At 39.2% G+C, this 16,580-nt stretch overlaps 1 protein-coding gene across 1 annotated transcript; it reads left to right on the forward strand.

The window, feature by feature from the left end:
• The first annotated feature begins 10,409 nt into the window (after positions 1-10,409).
• dlx2a (distal-less homeobox 2a) lies at positions 10,410-12,948 on the forward strand. Its single transcript, XM_029459062.1, has 3 exons — positions 10,410-10,911; positions 11,394-11,578; positions 11,715-12,948. The coding sequence occupies exons 1-3, from the start codon at positions 10,596-10,598 to the stop codon at positions 12,039-12,041; spliced, it is 828 nt and encodes a 275-aa protein (XP_029314922.1). The 5' UTR covers positions 10,410-10,595; the 3' UTR covers positions 12,042-12,948.
• The last annotated feature ends 3,632 nt before the right edge of the window (positions 12,949-16,580 follow it).

The raw sequence follows: 16,580 nt of genomic DNA on the forward strand, positions 1-16,580 counted from the left end.
CTCTCCGCTCTGCCCGGTGCTGTTTGACTGAAAGCTGCGGCTGGTTGTTCCCCCGCCGGGCTGCGCGCTCCCGCTCCACAGCGCCCCCTCCGACTGCTGAGGGAGAGGCCTGGTAGAGTAAAGGTTATTTTTAATCATATAAATTCAAGGTTTGTTTATATGTATGATTGATTAAAAAGCCAGTGATAATATTTAATTAATTAATTAATTATATCTGGCCTAATTTACCCAAATGTACATATGGAAACACACTTATGAGCAAATAGATACATGCATTTATGTATCTTAATATTAGACACTGTAAGTCAGCTATGAATAGATTACAATTTATACTTTTATCTTAATATAGGCCTCATTTGGAGTTTTACATTCTTTGGTATGTGAGTGAATTGTTTGTTGAGATTTTAATGTTTATCAGCTTTCTTACCCGTTCCTAGCATTTAGATTTTTCATAGCCGGAAAGTTTCAGGTGTTATTAATGATATTAACGACAAGTCAGCACTGAAACAGCTAAATTGAATTCATTATTCATTCATTCATTAATCTCAATGCCTTATTCAAAGAGTCAAAAAGATCAAACTTCGATGTATAAAATCTGTATTTTTACACTGAGTAGCTTATGTTGTTTTACACAAGAAAGTGCTATGATCTGTCGTACAGCATCTGTGACAGAGCCAAGGACACACTAACTAAGGTTGTTTTCTTGTTTCAGTCAGCTGGACAAATAAACCTCTCAAATTCAGCCAGACAAGGAGACAAGCTGCTGCAGGTCACTAAAAGGCTGAACTATCTTTAGAAGGGTTGGAATTTCAATCACTATCAGGATTTATTGGAAAAACCCTGATTTCAATTCAATTCTAAATACTTTATTCGTCCCTCAAGGAGCAAGTCAAGGCAAGTGACATGCAAACAAAAATACACACATACAAATAAATTACACTCATAAAAATCTAAAAGTACAAGTATGACAACTGTAATACTGTTAGCAGCAATATCAGATCAAAGTGTCAAAGGTCAAAGGTCAAAGGTGCAACTGAATGTATCAGTCTATACACAAGATATACTTACTGTGAACTTGAACATGAACAATATATTCTGCTTTGGGGGGTTGGTTGTACATCCAAGAAAAACGGAATAAAATATTAATGTACGCTCTCATGAATAACACCTGCTTAGGACCATGTTCATAAATAAGTAATCACTGTACAGAAAAGGTTGTGTGGTTCATGAAGCACATGTTAGAGATATTCAGTCACCTCAGGACATCCCAACACTGATTTAATTACAAAAGCTCATTTTGTGGGTGACGTTTCAGTTATTATTTTACAAACAGCTCCACAAACTCTCCTTAAGGATCATCTTCATAGTTCCTGAAAAGCTGCTATTTAAGAGGTTTGAGATTTCCACCCACGAGCACCAGTGATATGAGCCGGCAGCTTTGTTATCCTCTAAATCTGCAGGAAACATAAAGCAGCTTCATTGTATCGCTCGCTCACTTTTATCAATGTATCTGCTCGTGTTTGATGCTGGTGTGAAGTTTGATCCAGCTTGGGCCACAATCCCTCAGCAGAGCACAACACAATGTGGCCATTGTTAAGAAAGTGTGTGTCAGTGTGTGTGTGTGTGTGTGTGTGTGTGTGTGTGTGTGTGTGTGTGTGTGTGTGTGTGTGTGTGTGTGTGTGTGTGTGTGTGTGTGTGTGTGTGTGTTGGCAGGCGGTGGCTGAGGGGGGTACGATTGGATCTTAACCACATTCCTAATTGCAGCAAATGACTTGTGAGATGTAAGAAATGTGAATGGCATCTCTGTTGCTGTGGGTTTGGTAACAGATGCATCAGATTGTAACACATCACAAGCCTCTTCACTGATGTAATCAGTTCACTTTACTGGCTTCTTATAAATGACAAATAACTATTCCATTGATAAAGATATTTTTCCCCTCATTCATACAACTAGGCCTCCTTGTGTCTGTCGGTCAGACAACAGTCTTAACTTTAAGCACAGTTGTTCACATCCTCTTGTGTCTGCGACTGCTGTGTTTTGATGCTGTATGATTTTATGATTTCCTTCATCCTCTCATAAATCCCCATCACATTTCATCACAAGTACTGTGCGGTGTCGTAGCTCTCTAGTCCTAGTTTTTAATCTTTCATAATATTTATTTTCATTTAGTGTCATAACTCTGTATTTAACAAAAACACGATGTGAAGCCTGAAGTACAACTAGACAGTCAGGATTCAACATTTGTAATGCTCCATATTAACCCAGTAGAATTAGCAATTGTGCAATACTAATAAGAAATGTTATGACCTGTTGAAATTATAACCCTCAATACAATTAACTATTAAATAGACACTGATTAACACTGATTGCATTATTATTCTTGATAGTTCACAGTAATCTCGATCAGCAAATCAAAACAAATTATGGACAGATACACTTCTTATCATCCATGCTTTTGCATAACCTAAGAGAAAGTTTGATTGGTGCATGCTTGCAAAACTGTAAATCCATGTTGGCGCTGTGATCTTCTGTTGATAAATCTAAAGAAAAGGCTTAAATTGCTTGCTGAGTTTGGTCTGTGTGTGTGTCCCTGTGAGCAAAACAAGGTCAGTAACTACCTTTACCTGGTTTCACCCAACAACACAAACGACACTTTCATGTCCACTTTTGCCCTGGGTGGTTGTGTAACACGAGCTGCGAGAGGAGGTGAAGCTGCCCGGCCTCGTATTGTCTCGGGTCAGTGGGAATAGAGAAACCGGAGAGATGGTGCGGGTCGAACAGGTGGACCCCTGCAGGTGACGGGTCTTTCTTCACAGATTAGCTGCACTTTTGTACTAACAAAATGAACGCTGACTTGAGAAAGGTCAGTGTGGCCCCCTGGTTAAATCACTGGTGAAGATATTAAGTTTCATTTGTGGGGAAAGAATCAGATTCCCTTAGTAATGCTACACACATACATATTCCACAGGTTTGATCATTGGCAGAAGATAAACAAAGTGGCTTAAAATGATCAAGTGTGGGGGAAATGTTTTTATTAAAACTTTCTGATATTTAAACGTCGATATTTCATGTCATGGAAAACCTCTTCCCTGGTCATACTTTACTAAATCATCAATGAATTAAGTGTTTCACAATGACAACATGTTGGGACTTTGTTTTAATAATGGAACGCTTGTAAACATACAGTTATTAGCTAACGTCTGGGGAGACTGTTACTGTGAACATTGTTAGCTGGACAAAGTAACTCACTGTCATTACAGCCATTATAATCTCCAAACTACATTTCAGCCCTTTAGGTTTTATATATACACACAGGTTTAGTTCAGATTTTGTTATAGTTTCCAGTTTTTCCACCTTCATGCTAAAATTATTAGATTTAAGAAGCTCTGAAACTCAAAATCTGGTGAGACAGAAGGGCAGCTCCTCGGGTTTAACAGCGATGAAGTCAACCGAACGGAGACTGGTGGAGGAAACCAAACCCCACAGTTATCAGAGAGGCAGGGGAACATGCCCAAAATGCACAGTTGTCATTGGCATAAAACCAATGCAATGCAAACAGATGGATGTTGTTACTTTAAATGGAGGACATCTGTGAAACTAAAATGTAGGCTCAGTCTTATTGATGATGACATTTATACAGCACATGGAGGCGTGTACAATTGATTAGATTTCATGCTTTTACATCTTTGTTGCAATCTGGACGACTCCCGCCATGCTTGGTAGAGCTGCCAAGAGTGGCACTTTTAACGTCACTGATTTGCCACCTTCATGCTGAAATGATTATGTTTCTGATAAAAGCTCTGAAACTCAAACCCTGGTGAGACAGAAGGGCCGGCTCCTTCTGTTTCACAGTAATGAAGTCAACATAGCAGAGACTGGTGGAGGAAATCAAACCCAAAATTGGAGAGACATGAAAATGTACAGTTGCCCCAGGCATTTGTTTTTGGCTTGTGTGCCAATAGATTATATGACCACAATGCAAAGTTAGAACAGATTGCTGTTGTTGCTTTAAATAAAGCAGTTTTGGCAGACTGAAGTCAATGCCCAACCCTACTGATAACATTTACACATTTATACAGCGCCACAGAGGCAAGTAAAACTGATTATCATGCTGATTCTTCTACAAAGTTGTACTTCTCTGATTCTAAATGGGATGACTTCTGGACTAGGGGTGATGGAATATACCGGTATTGACGGTAACGTGACTTTTGTACAGTTGTGGTTGCAGACTCTCTAATTAATTTGCCCAAAAAGAGACAAAACTCACAAAAAACTAAGTTTTAATTTGACTGATAACATTATATATTCATTCAGATCTTCTATAAGTAATTGCAACTCACGATAACGATATTATCGCAAATTATTTTGGCCTACGATGATCATGTAGTGGAAATCTGATATTGTGACGGCCCTATTCTGGACCTACAGCACGATAGAAGCAAGTACAAATGAAGTTTTCTTAGTAGTGGCTGTATCCAGAGGGACCTCTCACTGTTCTGCCGTTGAGGTGCTGAGTGACTGCAGAAGTTGTGTCTGCATCAGTGGCTGTGTGAAGCACGGCGTTAAATCATACTGTGTGAAAGAGGGAGCAGCTGATCCTGGTTCTGTTGTGACAGTGCCGTGGTCCTTTGTAGGGAGACCATCCGCAGTAAATCTGCTCTACTCCCCTCGCACAAAGGACTGCTTCCATTTATGAGTCCTGGGCGGGGGGTGTGCCGCTGAATCAACAATAAAGGGTGCGGGACCTCGCAGACCTCTCTGAATTCTTTCTCAGGCAGGCCGTGCAGATGACACAGGGAATTCTGAGGATTCCTTTGTCTGCCCTGCAAAGGGCATACCCATTTTTGGGTTAGTGTGAAGGAATTCCCTCTTGGGTCTCTTATCATTATGTCATGACGATCTTAGAGTGGGCAGGGGATTTGCTTGAGTTCTTATTTTGTGACAATCATCACCAGCAATCTTTCATGAGGAAATAAGAAGTGTGTTTTTACACCAGGCATCAAGCAGTGTTTACATTTATTCAGTGGAGGTTTTGAAGTTTTTTGTATAAGGCCAAGAGGTTGTGGGCGTGTTTCAACCTAGAAAATAAATAAGAAATGTTTTAAACCCATAGAGATTAGATTTTTTTTATACGACATCAGCAATTGATCACTTATTTTCTACCTTTCTTTTTCTTAGTACATTAAAAGAGTGTAGTTTAAATAGGCCTAGCTTAATCAAGCATAACGACTAGTCCGGTTGTGGAGAAGCCAACCTTAACCTTACATCTGTTATGAGCTCAAAACTGAACACTTCCTTCCAATTGTTATTGTCTGCCCGTGCTCGTCATTAAAGCCTTTGTTGTTAAAAATAACTTTTCCTCAGAGGAAAAGCATGGAAACACATGCTCAATCATGAATACCATGCTGAGGGTTTCCAACTTCAACTCCACTCATGTCCCCAGCCATGCAGTACAGGCTCAACCTTTCAGACGGAGAGGTCAAGAAACACTTGGTAAACCATTTCCATGTTTGCAAGAAGCACATGAGGTGAACAACTGATATTTGCTGACTGTGTTTCGGGCTAATGCTTAAAAAACCTTTGTGAAACAATGGTTAAACCCTCCTACTGTTACTTTGGTTTGTTTGGTAGCTTTTCATGGAGATATTTAAACTGTTAAGCCAAAGCTGAAAAACTTGCAGTAATGTGATTTGACTAAAAGGGTGAGTTGCCAAGGTGATGAATGCTCCAATAGACCCAGCAGGAGATCAGCGAAGAGAATCCAACAACAGCCAAATCACTCTGCTGAGCTAGAAACCTGCAAGCATTTAACACAACAGGGCCATTACTGCCCGGGCTGCTGACCCCGAGTACAGTACATAACCAAAAACCACTGACATCCATTTGCTATGTCCAAGTTTAGGTATATATGTGTTATTGTGTACACTCTTTTGTAAACATGTGCAAATATATTGCAATTCAACAACAGCTTTGCCATAAAGTCTACTTTTATGAAGTTGATGTTTTTGGTGATGGTGTCAGAAATGTGTATATCATTTAGGATTAATATTTATTATTGAGGTCATAGTTAAAGGTGGAGTTGTACTGGAGTACATTATGCTGAGGTGTAAAGATAAAAATGTACTTTTAACTTGGTTACAATTAATATACTGTAACATTAATGACTCTTTATATATCAATATACTTTAGGTATACTTCTTTTTAACTTTGTTAAAAGCCAAAAGCAACATTTCTAGGGGTTTAGTCTAATGTCTGGTTTACTCATTCTATACAAAGCAAAAGAAATCTCACAATTAGTCAATATCCTCATTATAAAATGGGACAACAAGCGCCATAAACGGCCGTCCTCTGTCTGAACATGGGCTTTATTTTTGAGAATCTGTTGCAGACAGTAATCAAGAGCATTGAACACCTTTCGTCTGGCCACACGTCGAGACTCCCGTCGTACACAACGAGAGCGAACAAGACTTTCAAACCGAAAACTAAAAGCTGCAGGTCACGCTTTGTGGTATGAGAAGTGTTGTCTCCTGCAAAGATAATTAAAGCCTCATTGTCACTGTACTGCACATAATGGATCATGCAGAACAGACACACTATGATGAACATCGTTTCAGGCTTAATGGCAGTTTGTATGTAAATAGATGAATAAATAGGTTAATATTCAGTGTAACATCCTCTCGCTCCTGTATCATCAATTGTACTGTAGTTTTTGTACTTGACAGTGTCATTACTATAGTGAACACAGTAGACACGGTGCGGTCATGGAGTGACTGTGAGTGTGATTTTCTGCTACTTCTCTATTTAAATTGACTTATTTTCCTCTTTCTGAAACCTCAACTCGTGAGGTGTCTTTGAAGATCTCAGCCTTTGTTTGCCTTTTGAGCTTCTGCAACACAAAAAAACAAGATAACATATGCTCAAGATCAATATCCCCTCAGAATGTCAGGGTTGTTATCTTTCACAGTGACTTCCTGTTCTGTGCACTTTGAATCCTCAAGACAAAATGTCAATATCAGCCAGTGTTTTACGAGCGCGTGTTTTCTCTCTAATAGGAACACAGAGGTGAATTGTGTATAGGCTGTAATGCAATGTTGATTGAAACAGGCTACATTGTAATTATATGGATTTAACTGCATACTGTAGCAAGAATGTCTCCAATACTAGTTGACATCTTTTCGTTACATGTTTGCACACGTTACGTGCAATATTGTGTGTGCTCTGCTCTGTTCACACTTATAATCACATTTAATAGGGCTGGGTAATATGGAGAAGTCTTATTCCACAATTTCTTTAAATCAAAAAACAATATTGTAGGGTGAACTATTTGTGTTGTTTTTTTTAATTTTGATAAATAATCATCAGAAATGTGGATATAATGTTTAAGTGTGTAAAGGCAAATAATAGAAAAGCTAGTGCAGTCATCACTTTACTGTTATGCAGCCACAAAAAAACAGGAAAAGACAATTATGTGATATTATATAGATTTCCAAAATCCAAGGCGACCTGTAATCTCATATCATGAAAGGGCTGAGATATATTGCACAGCCCTATCACAATAATGTACTAGAATAAGCAAGTATTGTCTTTTGTCAAGCATGTCAAATTCAGTACTTAAAGCCAAACTGACAATATGCAAAAAGAAGTCTTTAATGATGTGTGGCAACTTGCCAACTTTCTTTAGCAATCAAAGAAATAAGTAATTTCAATAAGCATGAGGTTGAATTATTGTCAAAAGACAAACAAGTGTTTCTATTATGTGCAATGTAGTTTTATCCTTTTTTACACCATGATGAGACAATATGAACTGAAAGAAAAGAAGCTGAATACATATGTAAAGCTGTCTGGCTGGTGTGCTGAACTAAGGCCAAGTCAAGAGAGGCTCCTGTATAAATGGGAATTTGGAATGCATGATGAAATCCGCTTACATCTGTGTCCTGTCATTTGGCATCATTTTCATGTCATTGAACACTGGCAAGATTCACTACACCAGCTGCTCTGCAGCAGAGGATCGAAATTATAATCAACCAACTGCGTGTGACCGTCAAGAACTTAAGTAGCTACCATCTATTTCATGAAACGCTGAAAGAAAAGGTACGATAAGAACTGTGTATCCCAGTCAATGCACTGTGCTGTTATGAATATTTTGGCATATCCTGGTGTTGACTGTGCACTCTGAAATTTGTGGAACTATGTTGTGAAATCCTCCCTTACCACTATCTAGAAATCTGATGACTTGTGCACTCTCCAGAGGAACCTCCTTATTATTTCTTATTTCTTGTGAAATATCTCAATATTTCACACTCTAACATACAGGGGCACAGTTAGTGTGCAGCATGAGTTACATAAGCGTGAGCTTTCAGAAGAAAAGGCTCTTTTTCCAGGAAGAGAAAACTGACCTGTGCAAACAATATAAAGAAGTATGAAAAGTTGTCTGTTTTATTTAAATCCAGAAAATCACCTCATCAACCAAACCATGTTGAAAAGAATCCTGCACAGACAAGATAATTGCTCAAATGACTTACATTTATAACTATGAGAATAATTAAACAGAGAAACAGTCTTTTTGTAGCCTCTACGTGACTCTGACTGGAGAGTTTTTGCCTGTATTGGCTCTGATGCCGGGCAGCTGAATACAGAGATTGTGCTCCACTAATGAGCAGTGACATGCAGCCCCACTGGCCCATGGTGGGTGAGGATTGCTTGCCTTTCAGGAAAACAATGGGGAGATAGAAGCCTCCCTGGACTGGATCTTATCAGGCCCTCGCTGACAAATGGGCAGACTAAAGCAAAATGACAACAATGTGCGATTAAATGGATCAAAAAGGATAATTATTTACTGAAATAGATCAGCAACTGCATAAGGCTTCAAGACTAACACAATTTAAAGGGGCATTCCACCAATCTTACCCATGAAGATTAGTTTACTTGTCATAAGACTTGTATAATGTGTTCTGTGGCTTTAGAGGAGTTTTCTTAAGCCTGAGAAAAGTACTCAAGAGACATCATCCAGGTATCTTGTTATGTGTAACAGAAAGCCAACGGTACACGTGGTTAGCCTTGAGTTTGAAAGATGTGGGTGTTTACAAAGCAGAAGGGGTCACAAACACTATGGAGTTGCATTATGATAAATGCAGGATTCAGGAGTTGCTGGAGCTTAGCCCATCCTGTGGCCAATATTCAGGGTATCTCTGCCTCTGCTGGTTTGATTTGGGCCATTCTCTTTTAAATCTGGCTTTTGTATGTCACCCAACTTTATGGAAGTGCAACACTAAATTGCTGGAATTGCCCTTTAGGCAAAACTTCGTCAATTGGTTCTTTTATTTGCTTGAAATTAGTGACGTCACACTGGATTGAATATTTCGTGTTTTGTTAAATTAGAGGGTTTGTTTGTGTATAAATAAGTGATTCCTTCCCCATCCCTTCAACCACAAAAGGAACTATGCTGCCATCTTGTGGCGGTGAACATAGGCGTCTCAACAACTCTGTCATCACGTGAACTGTACGTCAGGAAAACTAAACGCATAAACAACACTTTGGACTTTTTGAAGTTATAGTGTAGTTATGTGAACCTCTTCACACAGAAGGGAGTGTGTTTATGAGGCAGTGAATGTTTCGTTTGTCAACTCAATGCAGACAAAAGGAAATGCAAAAGTTTTCCTTTTGCATTGGACTTGGCTGTAAGTCAGGTTTTCAACACCTGGAGGCGCTGTAGCTTTCTCCTGTAGTCACCACCTATAGCATCATTCATAGGGTTTAATTTTGTATCAACACATTTAAATCCCCCTTTGACCGTGTGTGTGTGTGTGTGTGTGTGTGTGTGTGTGTGTGTGTGTGTGTGTGTGTGTGTGTGTGTGTGTGTCCTTATATGTGTGGTTCTGACTCGTTTTGTACTTGTCACATAGTTTTCTAGTTTATTTGGACCAAAATGTAAATGATACCAGAAAGGCATGTGGTTCCACCAAAACTAAAACAATATAAAACAGTCATGATTCTAAATGATATGCTGACAAGCGTGAAATTCAACTGAAGAAGGTTAATCTGCAATGCCAGTAAAAGCTAAATTGTGGCACCAATTTCATAGTGCCTTTTCATTATATGTAGTACTCCATGTGTTGCGGTCACATTTCTGCTCCTAGATTTGCAGCCTTTTGTTCACACGGATGAATTACTGAATCTGTCAGACCTGGGCCTTCGGATTTGACCACGGTAGTACCTTTTTCTGATTCTTTTGAGATGCTTTGATGGAAGATCTCTCTGCAGACAACAGGGACAGACAGACCTGAACAAATAATGGAGGGTGGACGCGGTGGGGAGTAGTCATCGTGCAGCCTTTACTCATTGGTTGCCTCAGTGGCGCTCCCTCTCACTGTCTCATAAATGCGCTCCCACCACCGACCGTAGCAGATAATCACAGGCCACTCTGAGAGAGACACACCTTCCGCTGATTTTGTCCCAGTTTACACAGGGATGCGTTTTGATTCACGAAAAGTTGTCATCAGTCCAAGATTTGAGTCGTTTTTTCAGCGTGCGGTTTTGCAGTTTTGCGATTTTCTTTTGCGCATAGGTTAGGAGTCTGTTCCGCGCCAACTCGAGGATGACCGGGGTTTTTGAGAATTTAAATACTGATATGCATTCGAACCAGATTACCTCAAGCAATTACCACAGCTTGCACAAATCGCAGGAGTCCCCGACTCTGCCAGTGTCCACGGCCACGGACAGCAGCTATTACAACAGCCAACAGCCGGGCCATTGCGCAGGGTCTCCATTTGGCCAGCTCGGCTCTTATCAGTACCACGGCAACGCCACGAGCACTGTGCCATATAACGCAAAGTCATACGACCTTGGCTTTAACACATCTTATGGTGCATACAGCTCCTACGTCTCCAACCCCTCTCCTCAAGCCGAATCAGGTAAGCTCTTGGATTGTTTTGTTTTTGGCTGTCTTTGCTTTATCTTCTTTCTTTTTTAAAATTAATTTCATGCTTTTGGTTGAGGTCAAACTTCCAAACTTGCTACTGGTATGAAATGTGTAAGGAGCCAGATTAATCATGCACAACATAATTGACAAGATAATTATTTTGTGATCAGAAATGATTACACAGAATTGTCTTGCAAAGAAGCACGCTAAACACTGATAGTGCATGTTTAATTATTATAACTTAGTTAAACACAAATCTCAAGCAAATTTGACTACTTCTGATTGTTTTCCCCTCGGAATTATAATATAGCCTACAAATCTGACAAAAACCCAAATCAGTTATCTGGTGTAGCCTAACATATGTCTGCTTAACACAAACTGATGCCCGTGCAAAATGCATGATAGTTCTATGTAACTGAACATTTGCAATATCCTTCATGCATAACGTAAAAAATGTTTTGAATATTCCCTCAGACAAAGAACAGCGCGAACCAGAAATCCGGATGGTTAATGGAAAACCAAAGAAAGTCAGGAAACCTCGAACCATTTATTCCAGTTTCCAACTGGCTGCACTTCAACGGAGGTTTCAAAAGACGCAGTATTTGGCTCTACCGGAGCGGGCCGAGCTGGCAGCCTCGATGGGCCTTACGCAAACACAGGTGGGTTCATCTAAGACATGGATTCATACGCTGTCAAATATCCACATTGTGCCCCATATGAAAAATAAATAAAACTGTGGCCGAATTTGAGCCGGGAAATAATGGTTAATCAATGTTATGCTTTTATCCGTTTCAGATCAAAATCTGGTTCCAAAACCGCCGCTCCAAGTTCAAGAAGTTGTGGAAAAGTGGAGAAATCCCCCCGGAGCTACATGTTGCATCCAGTGAATCTCCCCCCTGCACGTCTCCGACAACTACTGCCTGGGACTTTCCACAGACTCAAAGAATGAACCTTGTCAACCCCAGTTTACCTCAGAGCAGCAGCCCTCCCAACACGACTGCGCCTTCATCGTTTTTGGCAAACTACTCCTGGTACTCAACCACGAACTCTGCGACGCATCTGCAGCCTCCTCTGATCCAGCACCACCACAACTCCGCCATAAGCGCTGGGACAATATTCTGAAACAAACAACAACACAAATATCGGGTTTAAATCGGACAATACTGGTGAAAAAAAAGAAAAATGCCAATTTTACAGACCTCGTATGCGTACTTTACGCAAGCATATAGGAGAAGTTAATGGAGCCAGACAGGCTTATGGACCTTTCCCGTTTTCGCGCTGGCAAATGGTAGTCCCAGATTTCTACGGTTATTTTTGTATTTATTTATTTTGTTTATGTCGAGGGATGAATGAACCACTACCCAAAGCAATCACAGCATGGGCGCAAGCCTATTTTACGCGGACATCTCCTTTTTTTTTTGCCATTTCTGCAAAAACTAAACATTCATCGCAGGACAACCTGTCACAAATGTAGCACAAGTTAACTGTATCGTGCCTTTTTCAATATGACCTCATTATGTTTTGCGATAAAACACCTAGCCTACCTTTATCCATTCCTTATGTCATTAGTTTATTTGAATATAGGCCTGGGGGGTAAGTGTCTAAATCCACGTTTGTAAATATTTAACCACAGCTTTTTGATAGCCCATGTTGCTTTGACTCTTTTTTTAGGCTATTGGTTCAAATCCATTGACCCCCCCACCCCCCGTAAGCTACTGATTGTCCTACCCTCTGATTTACTTGTATCACACTTAATTGTATTTTTGTCTTATTTATTTTTAGCAGTGTTCCATATATGACCAGACGTTATTTAAATAAAAATGTTTTCTGTGCAGACGCATTTCTCTTTTTCTTTCCTAACTATTTATGGATGACTGTGGGATACTTTGTGTTTCCTTATTTATTGCATTTGCAAGGAGCCTAATAATAAATATATGGCTATTTTGCTAAATTATTTGTTTTATTTTTAATTTTACAGCAATTTAGATAGCTTATATATTTTTTAAGCATATGCTCAGTTAATGTGGTGGTGAGTGCTGCATGATTTTCCCTGTCAAATGTATGTATTTCAGAAAATAATAAGCTTAATATTAAAAAATGAACCTGTTAGGGGAAACTTGCCAATCCTGTTAATATAACTACGCAGCCACAAACATACTACAATGATTTATTTAAATGAAAGTTACCTGTATTTTGGTTACAATAGGCTGAAACTCGGTGAAATATTACCCGATAAACGCACACCTGTAGCTAACACAATTATTACGTTGTGTTGTTGCTTGGCAACCATGTTAGCAGGAAGGTTGGACTTTAAGCTTTTAGCCTAGCATACTTTTAAAGTAACTTTATACTGATTTATTAAGGAATATTATGTTTGTTTGTATTTAAAACAGCATGCTAGTGTGCTATCACACGCGTGGACAAGCTTAAGACGATTCTTCAGCTGTGTCGCGTTATTTTATCCGGTTCCGTCAGCAGATGATTAGCCGGACCGGGGCTCAGGCAGGCAGGCAGCGGCAGAGGCCCGGGGCGTAGGCTGAGCGGAGGGGGAGGCAACGCAACAACACGCCTTGGCATGCGAGAGAGGGGAAGATGAGGGTTGGTATGAATGAGCACAAGCTCCTCAGACTCTGTGGAGTCAGTGAGTCGCTTTCCAGACATTTTATGAACTCAGCCTAACAAGAAAAAAAGAGAGGAACTAGGTCCAAGTCAGCCTGGAGCTAAACAACATCATGGAAACATTTCTCACGTCTCACAAGTAGAGTCTGTGATCTCTGAAGACGAGCACATTGACCTATATTATTTATGTGGCTCATGTAGGGCCTGTAGGCTACATGGTAAACAAAGGCACACGTCCAAAAAAACTAAATTTATTGCTGCCAGGAAAAGCCCATTTTATTTTAGCTATTTTTTTTTTATTAGAGCTATTTTAACTCCGATGGATAGATGGATAGAGTAGGGGGTCTTATTATAAATACACAGTCCCATCAATTACTTCTCATTCATGATCATCACTGTCTATCCCACACGCTTCCATTCAAACAACCACGGGCCATAAAGTGGGATCGTTTCCTTGTACATAATTAGGACTGTAGCTTGTCAGCGGTTGCTATATCTTCATGATGGAGCCTCCTCCCTGGAGCTGACGGGATGAGATCCCCCAGACATGCAACACATTACATCTACACAGACAGACAGACAGACAGACACACACACACACACACACACACACACACACACACACACACACACACACACACACACACACACACACACACATATATATATAGGTCTGTATTTGTGTGGACCTTTGCAGATTAAATTCGTATTATTGTACAGAAAGTAGCCTATAAGTGCATGCATCATGACAGGCCTGCATGACCACTGCACCAAACAACACTAGAGCCTTGCTGTTTTTCTCCTATTCACGTATGTGTGGCTTTACACCAACTGAGAACTAATCAGCCCATATTTATAAACAATACAATTTATCGATTTTGTCTAATAAATAATAATAACAATAATAATAACAATAGCAAAGGATTTATGGATGTTTTCTGCTGCTCCATGTGACTTCCTTCATGGGGTATAGCTACTGTTTATGCGTTTGTATTTCTCCAGGCAACTTGTAAATGCCATCCTAATTTATACCCTGATCTGTAATTTCATCCACATTTTCCCTGGTTTGAGCATTATGGCTTTCAAATCTGAAAGCCTGCAATTACTATATAATTCTTCGCAATTGTAGATGTCCTAATATGGGGTGTTAGCCTATTTTAACACAAGACAATTCCATGCTATTTCGAGCATCAACATTTTCAAAGTTGAATGTACATAATAAATGGGAATATCAATGCATAGTTTTTAGCCTAACATCTTGACTCAACGATAATTATATCCGTGTGGAGCCTACGCGGAATTAGCCTGAATTGCATGGTAACTGCTGCTTTAAATTTTAAAAAATTACTCATAATTTCCCCCAAAGATTACCAAGATCTCGAGTGCACAATGTCATCAGCGTAATGAGGAGTAAACATTTATGCTAATAATCTACATTTTTCCATCAGCTATAAAGAGGGGAAATAAAGCAGACATTTTCAGTCATATTCTGAACTCTGCTGCTATAGCTTAGACCAACACATGGGACACATTTTGTGGGATTTAAGCGCTTATCTTGTGTCTGTGCTGCAGGATGCTGCAGCTCTTCTGCCTCCATGCTGATTTCTGCAAAATCCCAAGGAGCTTGCCTCTTCATTTTCTGCTAAAAGGTGTGTATTAAATGTTTATTTTTAATTCATTGAAAGTAGTGCGACGACTGAATGCATTTGAGATAAGCAAACACAGGAAACAAGCTCGATTCGTTACAGGCATAATTAATCCTAAAAAAAACAAAAAAACATTTTATATTTGAATTCTTAGTCAAATATGTGAATCGTGCTGATTCTTTCATGATGTAAAACTATTTCAAAGAATCCCTTATAAAATCTTAGGCTTATTTTATCCTGTAACTTCGCTATTTGATCAAATGTCCCCAGTGTATTTAACGTGCTGCTTTTGTGGGAAAAGTCCTATAGCAAAGAAAGCTGTTCACTCAGAGAGGATATGTAAGGAAGGGGAGACACACAAGTTGTTCTTTATTCGAGTCGCTGCTCTGATTACTCTTACATTGTGCTTCGCTAATTTTGAAGCCTCTTCGCATTGACAACTCCATGATGTACACCTGCAAGCAATTTGCCAGCCTTACACATAGGCTAAGTCTAAGGGAACAGTGGCGAAATGGCAGCTCACCTATTTCGCTATTTAATTCTTTTTCTATTGCAGCAGCATATTTCTTTCAGAGCATCTCTTTTGTCAACGCAGAAAGATCCTCCGTGCGAAAAAAAAATGCTCATAATTACCCCAGAGATAGGAAACTACATTAGAATAAATAAGGGCGAAATTACTGTAATTATGCTGGGTTTGATGGGCTCAGCTCGTATAATCAAGGGGAGAATACAGCGAAATAACGCTGACCCTCTTGGATGTGCAGCTGCGCCTTTCTGGGACTAGGTAGGTAGATTTATGTTCACTACAGCAGCAACACATTTCATATTCTTTCTTTATGGTATCGTAATATGAAGGACTGTATATGTTCTGAGCTTTGTATTAAAGTAACAATAGAGACAGGGTTGTTACAGGGATGTTGCACAAGGAGCAGACATTATAGATAAACTAGGCCACAGCTTATTTATTTTTAGTTCCTCTGAAGATGAATAGTTCATATGGATGGTGTTGCTGTATCAAAACTGTACCAGTATTCATATAATAATAATAATAATAATAATAATAATAATAATAATAATAATAATAATAATAATAATAATAATAATAATAATAATGATGATGATGATATCAATAATAATAATATAGGCCTAATAAATAATATAATAATAAAACCTTTAACATTGAATACATTAATAATGAAACAAATATGAAAATAATTAAGTGCACAGTTATGATGTCATGTACCTCCCTGGCCTCTCTAAGGGATGCTGTGCAGACCGCACAAGTTGCATCAAATAATGTCTTTACAATTGTAAAACATGTATATATTCATAGAGATATTGCAGCTTCAAGTCGCGCATCTGAATTTCTTTTTTTGTTATTATTTGTTTCTTCTCA

This window comes from Cottoperca gobio, chromosome 21 (assembly GCF_900634415.1).
Source record: "Cottoperca gobio chromosome 21, fCotGob3.1, whole genome shotgun sequence".
NCBI lineage: Eukaryota > Metazoa > Chordata > Actinopteri > Perciformes > Bovichtidae > Cottoperca > Cottoperca gobio.

Bases quoted from the DNA above. Each gene is read 5' to 3' on its own strand.
- dlx2a (XM_029459062.1), top strand. From the start codon at position 10,596: ATGACCGGGGTTTTTGAGAATTTAAATACTGATATGCATTCGAACCAG. The intron at 10,912-11,393 runs GTAAGCTCTTGG...ATATTCCCTCAG, and splicing joins CTCTCCTCAAGCCGAATCAG to ACAAAGAACAGCGCGAACCA. The intron at 11,579-11,714 runs GTGGGTTCATCT...TATCCGTTTCAG, and splicing joins TGGGCCTTACGCAAACACAG to ATCAAAATCTGGTTCCAAAA.